The sequence below is a fragment of the Lissotriton vulgaris genome, chromosome 7 (assembly GCF_964263255.1).
Source record: "Lissotriton vulgaris chromosome 7, aLisVul1.2, whole genome shotgun sequence".
Classification (NCBI taxonomy): Eukaryota; Metazoa; Chordata; class Amphibia; order Caudata; family Salamandridae; genus Lissotriton; species Lissotriton vulgaris.
This window is the reverse complement of record NC_141695.1, coordinates 540,792,229-540,809,523: the sequence shown is the minus strand read 5'-3', so window position 1 is coordinate 540,809,523 and position 17,295 is coordinate 540,792,229. Positions and strand designations below refer to the sequence as shown.

Genomic DNA, 17,295 nt, shown 5'->3' with positions numbered 1-17,295 from the left:
GGGGCGGCGTGTCTGTCACCTCTGCTGGGGGAACAGCGCGGAGTCCTCGCCTGTGTCGAGCTGTCGGCCCCGGTTACATCAGCCATTAGAGTTGCAGTGGAGCGGCGCAAGCTCAGGGGCACCAACCAGGTGACCCACTGCTCTCTTCTGGGAACATATGCTCTCTGTGTTAATGGCGCAGGCGTGGTTGGTGGGGGCTGCCGCTAGAGGATGGGTGTGGGTCCGAGGGTTTTGGGGGTATGGAAGGAGTGAACATGAACAATGTAACTAAGTCCATACAGATGTGTTTATGAATCCCTGGACAGCCTGCCAGCTTGCCTGTATGTTATCTGCATGTATAGCACGCGTATACCGCTTGAAAGGCCTTGTGGCGATTTTGAAGTCCAGGCTACTTTTCCAAAGGGTTCTGGGATTTCTCACTGAGTCGTGGCCATCTGCCTTCATGTGGTTTGATCTGTGTAATCTTTAATATAATTAAAAAAAACTGTGAACAATCCTCTGCAAGTCTGTCCATATTCCTTTTAAATGAAATGGCCTTTTTCACAACATACCTTGCTATACGTGCCAATTAACAGCATAGCCCATATACATTAATATCACGGCTAGAGAGAGCAGGCGCAACACAGTCCTTTGGGAGAAGGAACACTGCTGATTGATTGTGTTTAATGTGCAAAAGTCAGCTTTACTGGAAGCTGGCACAGCTCACAATTTCTCCAAACTTTGGCGTATGTGTACACTCTAATATCCTAATCAAAATTACAACATCAATCTCTAATACCCATTCCCCACCACTAAACAGGTATCAGAGCGCTTTAAATCAGCATGCTTATAACAAGCAAGACTATCACTCTATATTACTGCCAACTTTGCTTAGCATAAGCAACAGCTAACCATTCACAAACAATGTTTATATACTAATAGCAAATTAAAAAAAAAATTCATGCAAAGCATTGTCATTTACAATGCCAGTTACTCAAACTTTAATGCTGCGAGACCTATTGCATTGTAACTGCTTGTTTGGATAGCAGTTTACTATTTCCTTTGGACGCGTCTTCCCTGAATTGCAATCCTTATGCGCATTTGCTTTTATAAATGCATTTTCCTGACCACCTCCTGTAGAGATCCCTGTAACTCTTGAAACACAAACTTTTGATAGTACTACAGCTAACATATCCTCAGGTGTCGCAGGTTTCTTTCTGCAAGCGTTTATTTCGATAGCACAGTTTAATGCACCAACATGGCGTCTACTCCATCAAGGTGCCCCTCACCTTTTTGATATCCTCAAATTCCCCATCTTTGCAAACGAGGTAAGAGGTGCACCCTTCTGGGCTCCGCTACGTTTCTGCGCATTTCTGTACCTGATTCTGGAAAGCCCCGGCTGACAACGGATAACGTAAGATTTCCGAAAGTCATAAATAACCCTTCTATGCTGCCTCAATAATGAATTCTGCCAACACGTTATCCATCTGCCTTCTCTACGCAGACGACCTGTAAATAGCACTAATGCACAAACTGATCCAATGCCCTTTCTCTAAAGTGCCATTCCGACTTTACGCACACAGCAATGTATAGCCTTTCGGCCCCCGCTTTCAATTTATAATGAAATAAATCAGGATAGCACTGTATGTCCCACTCCTGCTTCCCATTTCACAGGAACAACACCCGGAGCATTTTCAGCCATCACCTTATGCAGAGCCTGGATTTTATAACTTTATTTGCATTTGTACTGGTGACTTTTAATGATTGTAGTATTTGTACTTACGTCCTTCTACCCCAACGTGACTCTCTATCTTTGCAATTTCTGGTCCTCAGCCCCAAAATGATAATTAACAATAATGAGTTGTAAATGTTCAAGCTTCGGTTGAGATATGGGAAATCACTTTGATGTGTTCTGTATTTCTGATTTAGTCGGGTGATGAAGCAGGATTTAGAACCTGGGTGCTCTGATTCAACAGTCAGCAATGCATCCACCAGACCGCCTCCCAACAATAATATACAGTTATAAAGCAAAACAAAAAGGGGCAGATTTACAATAACTGGTGCATCCCTGCATATTAGCAGGGATGCAACAGTTATTTTGCGTGATGTAAGAAAACCCTTGCGCCACCATGGATGCGCCGCATTTACAATACAGCGCACCGTGGCGTAAGGATAGACAGATGCGTGACGGAACTGTCGGCATAAGGATGCCGCAGTGCTTTACAACGTGACGCATCTCTCTAGATGCATTACGTTGTTAATATGTTGCATGGTGGTGCGTTGTTTACGCCACCGCTGCATCACAGAAGTGACGCAACAGTGTCGTAAAGATGTCGCAAGGGGCTTGTAAATCTGCCCCAAAGTATCTTGCATAGACTCTGCAGTAATGTATTTCAAATATTTTCAGTTTGGCTCTGTGATCCTTGTGGGAAAATAAGCAACTATTACTCGCACATGGGGATGGTGCACATATTCACTCTAGACAAATAAATATGGGCTCTGATGGCGCACCGTGGCGTAAGTATAGACAGATGCGTGACGCAACTGTTGGCATAAAGATGCCGCAGTGCTGGAGTTGTGTCGCAAGCATGACCCAACTCCAGCACTGCTCGGGGGCGGCCTATACTTGCTGTGCTGCATCACTCCTCATGCCTGCTACAAGCAAGCGTAAGGTTTTGACGCAGTGGGGTCGTAAAAGTGACTCAGTGAAATCTTGTAGCCTTACGAGGCTTCCTTGCGACGGAACGCCCACCCTTCATACATTATACCCGACCCAGGTATAATGTGGCGCATGGCTTTACAACGTGACGCATCTCTCTAGATGCATCATGTTGTTAATATGTTACATGGTGGTGCATTGTTTATGACGCCGCTGCATCACAGAAGTGACGCAACGGATCGTAAAGATGTCGCAAGGGGCTTGTAAATCTGCCCCAAAGTATCTTGCATAGACTCTGCAGTAATGTATTTCTAATAATTTCAGTTTGGCTCTGTAATCCTGTGGGAAAATAAGCAACTATTACTTGCACATGGTGATGGTGCATCTATTCACTCTAGACAAATAAATATGGGCTCTGACGGGTAACTTTGTGAGTGGGGCCACTGGAGTGAGTGCCATCGACCAAGAGTTCCTGAATAATTTATTTTACTACAGTAATCCGTACCCTGTGGTAAGAGCGGATAGTTAGAACTTCTCTCAGTAATCAGCAGTCAGACTGAGGGGATGATGAGGTAAATTGGGTGGTAAAGCGTCACTAAGATAATTGACAAACTGGTTTGTTGTGGGCATTAACTGTCAGAACAGCCATGAAGCTTAACCCTATGCCTAAACATGAGTGACAGCCAGAGAGTAAACCATTATTAACTCAGGTCTGATAAGGGGCACTTGCTTATTTGAAAGTTACTTTCTGCATGAGCCAGTCCATTGTCCACCTCTGTTAGATGGGCAAAGGCTGCTCCTAGTTCGCATAATGCACTGACCATAACACGGACATCGGTATTTTTTTTTTTTTTTTTTGCAGGGCACATCTCCGAAGGGAGTGAGTGCTTGCTATGCCAAAGTCCGCGAAGTCCCGGTGCCAAAATTGGCCGAGGATGGAGATACAATTCAGAAAATAGAAAATCTGCCTCTGTCCAGACTAAAGGTAAGGAATTGTACACTCCGAATTCAGAAAGTTGGTCAATATTCCTGTTTAAATAGCTGCTCAACAAGCAGGACTCGTGGTCAGTTGTCTAAGAGGCTCATTCAGAGCTGCTGGAGGGTGTAATGTTTTATTGGACCATATAATATTCACACTTGTTAGGTTGCATGTTGTTTCAAAACCACAGAGAGCATCTTGACAGAGCTGAATAAGATATGACATTTTATTTGGCATTCTGTCAGAGATTATGAAGAAGTGATGTCCGAGTGGAATCATCACCAAATATGCAGCATAATATAACTTCATCCAGCTGAACTGCTTAAGACATCTGGATACTTCATTTGAAGTACATGCAGATATACTATTCTGGCTTGGGAAACAAGTATGTTTTTGCACTGAGGGTTCTAAGGGACGTCATACACAAAGAGAGCAAAGCTTTTGACAGATGAGCCCTTAAACGTGTGCAGGTTTCTTCATCCATTTATCTTAGAATATGAGGATTGGCGGCTCAGACCATCAGCACAATGTCGAGACCCTTTTGAGGTCGAAGCCTGTCAGATAGCGCAGCTGTCTGCTTTGCTTACAGACAACTTGGGGACATTCAGACAGCATCTTTAGGAATGGATTCCGCCCATTGCTGACCATTGGCTTTGTAACTCACATTTGCTTTATTTCTTTTTGCTAGCATCATTTTTCAAGGGTGTCTAGCTTGAGTTTGTCCCTTACTTTTCCCAAACCTCTTTACTTTATCCATCCGAGATTTCACTTTCTGTGAACAGGTTCATACATCCTGTTGTTATCTTGTCATATTTGCTGTGCATTCAAAGACAGAGGCCAAATGTCAGGCTCTGTCTTCCAGGGAGTTTGGGGTTTACTTTTCTTTCTTTGACCTCAAAGTGAAAGGATGTATGTGACAATCATGCTGGTTACTGGGCTGTGCTTGAGGAAGTCTGTTCAATGTTTTTTTTTCTTCCTAGCACACAATTACATTTAAATCTCTGTAAATTGACTGAGCTGATATTTCAGAATATATTAGAATTGGGAGAGCACAAATGAAGCACATTTTTTGGTAATTCTGAAGTCTGGTAGAACCAAATATTTTAATAAGATCAAAACAAATCAATACTCTAGGTGATGACATTTCCACACATTATTGTTTGTGCACTGTATACTTTTATCTGTAAAATTGTAAGTCTGTGCAAATGTAATGGCCACTTCAATTGAAAGTGTGTTGTCTGTAATGGCAGTGCACTACCACACCAAGCATACTCCAGTTTATCCCACTCCACTCTACTCTGCACCTCTGCACAGCACTGCACTCTACTCTGCATCACTCCACTCTGTGCCTCTCTACTCTTTACCACTTTACTCTATGCCAATGCACTCTACCCCACTCTTCGCCACTCCACTCTGCACTACTCCACTCTGCACCACTCCACACTGCGCCACTCCACACTGCGCCACTCCACACTGCGCCACTCCACTCTGTGACACTCCACTCTGCGACACTCCACTCTGCGACACTCCACTCTGCGACACTCCACTCTGTGCCACTCCACTCCATGTCATTCTACTCTATGCCACTTCACTCTGTTCTACTCCACGCCACTGCACTCTATGCTGCGCCACTCTACTCTATGTCACTCTATTCTATGCCACTCTACTCTAAACTAATGCACTCTATGCCACTGCACTCTACACCACTTAACTCAAAACCATTGCACTCTACGCCACTGCACTCTACTCTAACTACTCTGCATGACTTCACTGTACGCCATTATACTCTACTCTGCAACATTCCACTCTACACCACTCAACTCCACCCCTCTGCACTCTACTCTGTATCCTTCCAATCTACCCTTTACCACTCCACTCTATGGCAATAATCTACTCCACGCCACTGCACTCTACACCACTGCACTCTTGACTACTGCACTCTACGCCACTGCTCTCCACACGACGCTGCTTTGATCACTCAACACTAATGCACTCTACACCAGTGCACTGTATGCCACTGTACTCTACAACACTGTACTGTATGACACTGTACTCTGCAAGACTGCACTCAATGTCATTGCACTTTATGTCACTGCAATTTACTCTACCCTACTCCCCTCTATGCCGCTCTACTGCAATATAAGCCACTGCACTCTGGTCCACTACAGCCTGCATCACTCCACTCTGCTACTCTAATCTATTCTGGACCACTGCACTCCATGCCACTGCAATCTACACCACACTAATCTATGGCACTCTACTCCACACCTCTGCACTCTACCCTGTACCACTCCAATCTACGCTGCAACACACCACTCTATGCCGTTTAACTCTAGTCTGAAATAGTCTGCTCTGTGTCATTGCACTCTAAACCACTGCATTCTGCGGCACTCTACTCTACGTCACTGCACTCATAGCCACTGAGCCACTGTACTCTACACCACTTTACTCAAAACCAATGCACTCTACACCACAACACCATTCTCCACTGTACTTTATGCCACTTCACTCTAGGCACTCTACTGCACTCTATGACACTCTACTCCACGATACTACACTCTGACACTCTACTCCATTAAACTCTGTTCACTCTTGACACTCTGCTTCACTCTATGACACTACTCCACTCCTCGCAACTTCCTCCATGGCACTTTAATCTACTCTATTCTGCAGCACACTACTCCACGCTACGCCACTCCACTGTGCCACTCTATGCCACTCCACCCTACGAGACTCTCTTCTACAATACTCCACTCCACCCTGTGCCATTCCACTCTCCTACACTACCCCACTGCACTGTACGACAATCTACTCCATTCTATGCCACTATATTCTACAACACTGTACTCCACTCTACTAAACTCCCTCTATGCCACACACTCTATGCAACTCCACCGTACTCCACTCTGCTCCCTTCCACACTATAACACACTACAATACACTCCACACCACTCTACACCACTCCATGATACTGCACTTCACTTCACTCCACTCCACGCTACTCAACTCTACTCTACGCCACTCCGCAACTCTATATGCCACTCCATAAGACTTCACTCTATTCCACTTCATGAAATTCTACTCTCCTTTACCCCACTAACCTTTAGCTATGCTGAACAGCAGCCACACTGGTGTACAGCATGCCTATAACATCTTGGCAATGCCACACTGCTGAATAAAGTTGAATTAAACCCTATGTATGGAATAATAACCGCCTGTTGAGGCAGCAGTAAATGTTCCCACTTGGTGATTAGTCCTGGGCTGAAAAGAGATGCTTGTAGAAATATGGGTGGTAGAAGAATTAAATGGAATGTCTTACTGAGTGGGCCATCCTAGCCTGCTGAAAATCAGCAAGTAATATTTTGTATAACAGTGAAATTCTTCTATTAAATGAAATATATATTCATAATTTCTATTTCTTATTTAGGAGGACCTGGAGGCAGCTTATACTGGGTTGGAGACTGAAACGATCTCAATGGAAGAAAGAAACGTCTTCTGCGGCTCCTACAATGTTATGGTGCTCACAGATCAGTATGTATTCTCTTTTGTCACCTGGGCTAGGCTGTTAATCTCTCCCCCTCAAGTGTATCCATCCTGGAGACAATCCTCAAAGGGTGATGGTTTTCTTGACAAAATTGTGTAGTAGATGCTTTGGATCTGTATGTTCGTTCCTAACCTGAGTACAGGTGTAAGGTAGGAGGGTTGTGTTTGCTCTTTCTCAGGTGCATTAACATTACATACACTTTCAAATTGTTATGTCTCCTTCGCTGGCTCCCACCTTCATTTTCTCCGAACATTTGCCACATTTTTCGTGCATTGCCTCTCACAAGCAGCCAGCTGAGAGTATGTTACCCTGGGATGCATTTCCTTATGTTGGATTCAACAACTGTACACACGGGAAAAGGTATCCTCGAGGCTCCTCATTTTTGTACACAAAGCATTGTAAATCTTTCCTAGCTTTTAGGTCTATTTACTTTTAGGTGTCTGGAGAGGCTCGAAAGCAGGCTCTCTAGAAACACATTGAATCATACTTGGCGAATGGGGAAGGTAGGCTTCAAATCAAGAGAGTTGTGGAAGTGTCTCTTCATCCCTGTAGTCCCAGCAGATTGGACCCCTAGATTGATTCTTCCTCACAGCAAATTACAGCTATTCATCATAGCATCCGTAATGTACAATCCTACAACGTGTTACCATCCCTACCACCCCCTTATGATTATGAAGGCTTTGGGTTAGGCTTTCTAGTTCATGTGTACACACCCTGACACAAATTGTATCACAAAACATTCTCGAAAGGACCTGAAGAAATTGACTGAAATGTACCAATGATGGCCTATTTAACACAAGACAGTCGCAGTGCATGGCCAGCTCCTGCGGTATGCTCGTTGGCCGTGCTCATTGGAGTAGGCCCTCTGAACAGAACTATGTGAGTGTGTTCTGTGGGCAGTAGTAGACAATAAGCCTTACTTAATCTTGAGTGAGAGACATATCCACCAGTATTGTGACTCCTGTCTCTGAAAGAGACATGTTTGGCATTGACAATAGGGATCCCTTTGTGGCTAAGAGGGACAAGGCAGCTAACAATCAGCTGAAATAAGCCTGCTCGTGGCATTGCTCCAGCTATCAAGAAATAGTCCACCACGGACCTCTTCTAATCGTAATTACTTGCATGTGGAGATCTGTGAGGGTTGGGATACAGTACATTTTCTCACATTCTATTAATACAAACCATGTTCTGTTACAACAGTGGCACTAATGAATGCTACATAGTGGATACAAAATGGAATTTAAGTTTCAGAAATGGCTTGGCCAATTCTAAATTCTGTTACACATTGATATGTTGCAGTTTACCTGCTTTGTACTGATCACATTTCTCATTTAGAAAAAGCTTATTGGGCGCCACACTGGTCCTTCCATTTTAGAGCTCTCTGCCTGTTTGGCAGAGAAGTTTTGATGAAAGTGCTACCACCAAGATGGTGGCACCACTTTTGGCAATGCACCAATTTTGGCAATGAAAGGTTGACCACTGTCAAGTTTCAAGTTTATATTTATTTATGATTTCGGGACATCAAAGAGGTCCACATAAAATCACAAAATTACATACATATAGATAAAAAGAGATTCTAATTTAAAATTGAATATACATAGTAAAATACACCACCCCACCAAAAGATCTAATAATCATATAAGATATTCAAGGTTCTAAAAGCTTACATTTCACAAGATTCCAGCAAGCAGCAACATGTTATACAAAACAGAATATAAAGTGTCTTTGGTGCCATCAGTAAAGGAATTTAAGAATTAGTTAGAAAGAGAAAATAAATATTTATATACCACAAAGTGGCAATAGGACAATGCAAATGACTGATACATAAAAGGTAAGAAATGCACATATAGGAAACACTCAGCCTGTACAAACTAGTGCACATTAATATCTTTTAAGGAAACAGTAAAAAATTCTATTACAAAATATTTCATTTGGAGGAGCATAAAGGGATTGTAATATTGCTGATGCTGAGAGGATAGATAACTGCTAACATATTGGCCTCAGCCATTTCCGCCGACATAATAGCAAAGCAGGACAAATAAATAAAACGTCTTTAATATCTTGGAAACCATTTTTACACAAGTCACAGATCGCGGATGAACCATACCATTTAGCTAGGAGGGAATTAAAAGGGAGCATGACATGTCTCATCAGTATCCAAAAATGGTGCACTCTATGCAGCAGATTGCACAAAATATAACCCCCTGCTTTGATTATTAAACAGGAATCAATAGCCAGAAGGTAACCCTCTTTAAGATACAGGCCTCCCTGTCAATATGAAAACCTAAGGACCAGGTAACCTGTTTTAAGGTAAGTTTTAATTCCTGTGGCATCAGAGTAAAAATCAAAGAAGAGTCTATTTGCAGCAAATATGTAGCAGTCATAGCATTTCTATAGATGAATTAATTTTCTTTTGGGTCATCTAGAATTTCTTTTCATAGCCAGAATCTAAGCGTACCATGGTTGCTCTTCGCTAGGCCAACTGTCCAACACACTACCCCTGCAAGGCCCGGCACTCAAGCACTTCTCAACCCAAATTGGCTACAGAAAGAGCTGGATTAACTGATACCAGGCTTCTAAGAGTTCGACTTTTCATTGTATTTTAAAAGCCCCATTTTGATACATCAATTAATGCCATATAATAAGGAGGCAGGAATCATAGCATGATAAACCTCCAATAAAGGTGCAACATGTCTTCTCCGGGTGGCCCTATAAAGGAAGCACATACATTTAGCCTGGAAAGTGGCTTTAGACATATTATATTCTACATGATCTTTGTCACTTAAATTTCTGCGAACTACCTTCCCCCTAAAAGGATACAATTTTACAATTTCGAATTTTTACCACACAAAGACCATGCAATTTCCATATTTTGGCTTCTTCCTCCCATGGATACAAATAATTTTATTTTTAGATACATTGAACTTTAAGTAGTGAGCCTCAACAAATTTTTGGAGTGCCTGTAGACAGCTATTTAAACCCTCCGGGGTTTGATCAAAAATTAGGATGTCGCCTGCATAAAGTAGGCACATAATAAGCTTTCCCCCAACTATACAGGCAATACCCTCACTTTATGGCAAATTATCAGGGAGGTCTGAAATGTATAGGGAGAACAGAAGGGGGCAAGCAAGCACCCTTCTTTTAACCCTTTTTGGGTAGGGATAGCTTGAGACAAACTCCTATCCTTACCCAATAAAACTCTATACGTAGTATCAGCATGAAGGGTGTGAAGTAACTCTAAAAGGGTATCCGGCTAACCTAAATTTAAAAGCTTACTCCACATCTAAGAGCGATCTACTTTATCATTAGCTATGGAGAAGTAAATAAAGTATTTGTATACCCTTCCCCCTCTAACTTTAACATATTTTTCATTTATTACCTGAAGGGCTGTCATATTATCAATCGTTCCATGCTTAGTCCTGAACCCAGTTTGCTCCATAGGTATACTTTTATGAGTTTCTGCCCATTTACTAATGTGGGTCAACAGGCATTAAGCAAAGCTTTTACCCACTGCTTCAAGAAGGGCGATCTGATGATAGTTTTCTGGTAGATCACGGTCTTCCTTCTTAAAAAGTGGAGCTATGATACTACCCTTCATGAGGGGGTAAACTATTTTTCTTTTAAAGCAGCTTTTAAAATCTGGGCAGAGAATTTTACTCCAAAGAGGACCATTTTGTTTTATAATAGTGATTCCCCATCGCAACTGAAGTATGCATTCCTCTAATTACAAGTTCTATCTCTTTTTCAAGGGGCGGTCCATACAGAGCGAAATTTTCCTTTACAATAAAATACCTTATGGCACCCTCATTTGCTGCGTAGAGTCCCTGAATAGAATTAGCTCATTTGAACTCTTCAGTAGCAACAGGGATGAATCTAGCTCTACCTCTACAACCCTCTGCCTTGTCTGGCCTTTTAATACTGCCTCCCTACGTTTTATCCCAAAACTATCTTCCTCCTCTTTTCTTCAACCGACTCTTCCTCCTTTTTAATAACAACATTTATTAATTTAATACACTAGTATATCTTTGAAGGGTATAATCCAGATATTGCTCCAAAACAAGAGCATTTATTTTACTTTATGATTGAACCAGAGAATCCCTTTCAAACTTTCCTTTGGGTTCGCTTGTTTTACCGCTTTGACTAGCTGCTGCATGAAAGTATTAAAACTTTCTATTTCTACTCCGGCCCAACCAGACAGCTTATTTAGAGAAGCCTCTAAGGTACTTCCAAGGCCCACAATTGCCCTATAATCCCAATGACCATCTTCCTGCACGCCATTGTGGCATACTAGTTGGCATTTTTGTTTCTTCAAAGAAACTCCTGCCCACTAAGGCATAGGTTTGTCTTTGAAAAATGAAGAAAATACAATATCCCTGATGTACTGGCAGCAGATGGGAGAAAAACAGATTGCTCCTAACGGAAAAGTCAACTCAGGATCTGCTGTAGGAAGCATAGATGTTCCCTTGTCTCTAAATGAGGCAGGGGAATCAAGAGATGAGTGAATTTTCAATTAATGTCGCATTATTACCTATCTCAAAATGAAACTCTATGAAATTGATTTTATTGTGCACATCTTTGACTACTGAAGTGACTTTTTGGCACTGGCCTAAAATTTCAAAAGAAGCAGCAGGCTACCTGACCTTTTTGATCAAGAGCAGCCAGGTATGTTATTGGCAAAGAAATAGGATCTGGCCAATACTACTTAGATAGAATTGGTCAGAACACAAGCAGTGGCCTCAAATTGCACACTGAATGTTTGCAGGCTGCCCAGAATTTTATGATGGGAATGATGTACAAATCATTGAAATCCCAAAATGGGTGTGTGTAGGTCACAAACCTGAGAATACATTTGTGACCCCCATCAAATGGCTGCAAACGCAGTGATGGAGGCCTGTGAAGGACAACATACCTCTGCCTTTACGTTCACATTGCCAAGGATGGAAAATGTATTTTAAAAGCAGTCCTTGTCCCTTAATGAGACATACGTTGCTTTAAAAAATGTTAATGTCCAGGGAAACATCAAACGCAACATGCTTTGGTCCCTGTTTTGGGGTCAGCTGCACCCAACCTCCACTTGAGACCACCTGAAAAGATTCTCAAGCGATTCCTCGTTGGACAGCTTTTGAATCTTTTACCACCCTGCTGTGGGTGTCGGTATTTCAGCAATCGTTTATTACTGCAATTGCAGATTCAAACCATTGATTAGTACCTTTGCAGCTGAAAGTGGCGAGCAAAGTTTTCCAACTCATAAAAGGGCTTTTGTGCAATTTAAAAATGTATTTTGCTGTTGCAAACCCAGTGATTTTCTGAATCCTTTGTTTACATAATAGGAGCTAGGTGACCCTCAGTCACTCAAAGAAATAATTACATTGAGTGCCAGATGTTATCAGCAATCACTAAAATGATTCTGCCAGACTTTCTTGACAATTGTAGCATTGAAAAAACAATTGCATGAAGAACTCACCAAACAAAATTGAACAGTAGTGTTGGAAAAAGGAACAAGTTTTGAACTGGCACCTGTGTGCAGGGCTCATAGCATTTAATGTGTCCTTTAAATGCTTATCAATAAATCAAGGCTGTAGAAGAATGTATCATTTCCATTTGCGACATAGCAGCTGTTTCTCTGAGGGATTCTAAATCAATTGCAATCGCCACAAAGAATAATGAGAGCACTCGGAGATACAGATTGTTTTTGTAGTTTATCAGCAATGCGAAAAGCACTGTAACAGTGATAGCTATGTTGTGAGCAAGATTCAGAAGTGGTATAAATGTCAGTTTACTTTCATTCAAAACAGATGCTGGGAACAGAGTTGACATGGGAAGGAATGTGATCTAGTGCCAATAAGAAGGATCAATTGAGTTCGAGCTTGGCAATCACATAGGTGTCGGGGCTCATCTTTGTCTAGCAGTGTGATGTCCATTGTTTTTCTATCCGCTTAGAAATATTTTCATACTTTTAGTGACCATTCCAGTTTTTTACTTAGATGGACATAAACTATCTCATGATTGACAGAGTACTCTGATGAGACGCCTCCTTTGTCTGCCACTCTATATGGATAATCCAATAGACATATCTTTAACTAAAATAATTTGTATTGTGGCCACATTCCAACAAGCCAGGATCAATCTCTAACATTGTTTCAGGGGACAACAGCCTGATTCCCACAAAAAGTTTTTTTCCCAAACATGATTTTTTTTTTAAAACAGAAGATATTTCTTTTTTTTTAAGTTTAAGAAATTTTTATTGAGTATTTAAAGATAACAATAGTACATATGTTATGCGTGTACAGAAGATATGTAAATGATACGTGCAAATAAGGAGTACATAACATGCAGTAAAAACGAATTAGGGTGATGAAAAGGATAAAAAAATGAAGAAGAGAAAAGGAATTAGGTAAAAGGTAAAAAAGCAGAAAGAGAACAAGAAAGAAAGAAGAAAGGGAAGAGAATGAAAAGAAAAGAAAGAGGAAGAAAAAGAAAAGAAAAAAGAAAAAGGAGAAAAATGTATGTGGGATTAAATAGGAAGCATTCAAGAGGGAGAATTAGAAGAAAGATAGGATGTAAAAGGAAGCCAAAGAAGATCAGATGTAATTTTTAGGGGAGTAGAAGAAGAGGCAGCAATAGAGATCCTGTGTTCATCACATACAAAATTCCACCAAGTAAGAACAGTGATCTTAGAGTTATCTTTCCAACACGAGAGAATGACTTTGAATGCAATAGAGATGAACAGGTCTAACAGTCTGGCAGAAGAGCTTATAGTATCAACATCATCGAATAAAGAACCTAGCAAAACATTCTGTAAGGTTAATGGAGCGGAACAAGGGAATATATGCATACAAGTCTTCCAAACTTCCTTCCAAAAAGAGGAAACAAAGGGACATTCATATAATAAGTGTTTAAGTGTTCCAGTCTCTTTAGAACATGACCAACAAAGGGTAGATGAAGTTTAAGAAAACTTATGAACAGTAATAGGTGTGATAACGACTCTATGATAAATAAAAAACAAAGATTGAGTAATTCGAGCAGCAATAGATGTCTTGAACAGTTTAGACCAGACACGATCCCACAACAAAACAGGGAAATTCGTATCTAGGTCATTTTCCCATGCAATCTCAACAGAAGATTTGGGACGATCACCAACATTCGAAGTCAAAATTGTATACACATGAGCAGCTTTGGGTTGATGGCTGGAGAATAAAGGATAGAGAGGGGAGGTAGGGATAAAAGAGGGAAAGGTAGCTGGAGGTGAAAGGGAGGATAAATGAGATAGAATGGCAGACGTAATAATATTGTATTCATTAATAGAAGAAGAGGGCAAGTCAAATAGGGTTTGCAATTCCAAAAAGGGAATGAGAGAGCCATCAACAAAAAACTGATAAACAAACACAATATTCTTCTCCTTCCAGTGTTTGAAGTAAAATGATTTACCTTTGTAACGAAGGAATTTGTTATACCATACAACAGATGCTAAAAAACATTGCAAAGGGGAAAGGTAAGAGGAGAATACATTGGATATCACAGTTTGGGAGTGCTTTAAAATAGGGAATTTAGTTAGAAAAGAACAATTTGACATAAAAACAGTATGCTGGAAGGAAAAATCCTTCAAGAGAGAGCGTTCGAGAAGAACCCAGGCAGGTATAGGGGTGTCTTGAAAATCATAAGCCAACAAAAAGGCTTGTCTAATCAGGAAGGCTAAATGATAAAACCTAAAGTTGGGAAAACAGATTCCACCTTCCGATTTGGGGCGCATCAGCTTAAGCAGGGCTATACGAGGATGTTTATTATTCCATAAGAATTTGGAGCAAAGGGAATTTATACGGGTGAAATAGGAAAGGGGAATTTTCAATGGAAGCATAGAGACAGTATATAAGACATGAGGAGCAATCATCATTTTAATCGTGTCTAAACGACCCCACCATGAGAGAAATATGGGAGACCAACTTTGAAGAAGGGATTGGAGTTTCTGTGTAAGAGAAGCAAATGTAATTTTGAGGGTTTCTTTCAGGGAAGGCGCAAACCAAATACCTAGGTATTTAATTTTGGTGGGACACCACGCAAAGTCAGTATTATTAAACATGTATTGATAACATAGCGTATTTAGGGGTAACACTTCAGTTTTGGACAGGTTCAACTTATAACCCGATATAGCGGAATACAAACGGACCTCCTCCAAAAAAGGGGGAAGAGAGGATTCCGGGTTTGACATATAAACCAATACATCATCTGCATAAGCCGACAATTTGATCTCATTAGAGGACAATTTAAACCCAGAGATCTTGGGATTAGAACGAATTCTTTCTAGGAAAGGTTCGAGACACAAAATAAATAATAAGGGGGATAAGGGGCATCCTTGTCTAGTACCTCTTGATAGGGAAAAAAATTGAAAATTGATTGTTAACAAAAATGCTAGCACGTGGTGAGGAATAAAGGAGTTTGACCATTGAGATAAAAGAGGGACAAAATCCAAACCATTGTAAGGTATGAAACAGAAATTTCCAGTTGATGCGGTCAAACGCCTTTTCCACGTCTAAGGAAAGGGCTGCTAGAGGAATTTTTGATTTTTTACTGTTGGAAATGACATTGGAGAACATGCGGGCGTTATCAGCAGCAAGTCTACCTTTTACAAATCCAACCTGATCAGTTTTAATTAAACAAGGGATAAGGGAGTCAAGACGTAAAGCTAGAATTTTTGCAAAAATTTTGCAATCATAATTGATTAAAGAAATAGGGCGATAACTTTTACATTGGGAGTGATCCTTGTCAGGTTTGGGAATGATAATAATTAAAGCATCCAAAAAGGATCCAGAGGCCTTCGCATCCAAAATAAACGAGTTAAACAGTTGTAAGAGTTTGGGAGCAAAAACAGTATGGAAAGAGGAATAAAATTCTACGGGAAGGCCATCAGGACCAGGTGCCTTGGATTTCTTAAGCGAATTAATGGCCCGAGTTACTTCCTGGAGAGTGATTTCTTTTTCCAAGAGAGCAAACTCGTCTGGAATGGACGGGGGGGTGGAAGACCAGCAAAAAATTACGTTAAATTAACAGTGGAGGGATGCGTATCATCAGTGTATAAGGCTTGATAATAGTTATGAAAAACTTCAGCAACATCCGCATCCGCATAAGCTAATTTGTTTAGAGAGTCATTAAAAACTGGACCAATATTTTTACGTTCTGACTTTACTTTCAAATAGTTTGCTAGCATTTTTCCCGCTTTATTTTGGCCACCATGAAACTTGGACTTTATTTTAAGCAGAGTGTTACAGGCTTCATTCGTAATTATCTTATTCAAGTCTGTTTTGGCAGAAATTAAATCTTGAAGGGAGGAGGGAGATTTAGAAGAAAAATATATATGTTCCATGGATTTAATTTTTTTAAGTTGCTCTTCATATTTTTTCCTATTGAGTTTCTTTTTGTTAGCAACATAGGAAATAGTAAATGCCCTGAAGGCAGCCTTAAAAGCATCCCAGTTGTTCGGAATGGAGGTGTCAGAAGGGATATTAAAGGAAAAGAACTCTTCAAAAAACTCCACACTTTTCTTAATAAAAATCGGGTCAGAAAGGAGAAAGGAGTTAAATTTCCAACGACAAAATTTGGAAGAGGTAAGGGAGAGGTCAAGAGAAGTAAAAACAGGGGCATGGTCGGAAATAAAGATGGAGCCAATTTCAGGATTTTGGATTGAGGGGAGTAACGATTTACTAATCATAATATAGTCAATCCTGGATCGGGTATGATGAACATTAGAAAAAAAGGTATATTCCAACACATCAGGATTACATAATTTCCATGAGTCAAATAAAGGACGCGAGGCAATGGCCGATTGAAAACTCTTATGGGATTTATCTGGTTGAAATTTACTGGAAGAGAGTCTATCAGAAAAAGGGTCTAACCATTGGTTAAAATCACCGGCGACAATAAAGTCAGGGGATCAATGGAGGAAATCAAAGTTTTAATGTTGCTCCAGAACCCAGGGTCAGGATGTGTCGGACCGTATATATTTAGCAACACCAGAGTCTTGTTATGGATAATCACCTTAGCCATTGCCCAGCGTCCTTCATCATCATTTTGAGTAGAGATAATCTGTACATTTAAAGCTTTATGAAAAAGGATAGCAACCCCCCCTTTTTTATGAACAGC

General features: G+C 40.8%; 1 protein-coding gene across 1 annotated transcript in view; it reads left to right on the top strand.

The window, feature by feature from the left end:
• The window catches only part of LOC147701999 (F-box and WD repeat domain containing protein 10B-like), a 290,223-nt gene that overhangs the window by 94,417 nt on the left and 178,511 nt on the right, over positions 1–17,295 (top strand). The window contains exons 5-6 of the mRNA XM_086930615.1: positions 3,501–3,623; positions 7,045–7,148. Of these exons, the coding sequence (XP_086786741.1) occupies positions 3,501–3,623; positions 7,045–7,148 (227 nt within the window). The remainder of the gene's footprint in view (positions 1–3,500; positions 3,624–7,044; positions 7,149–17,295) is intronic.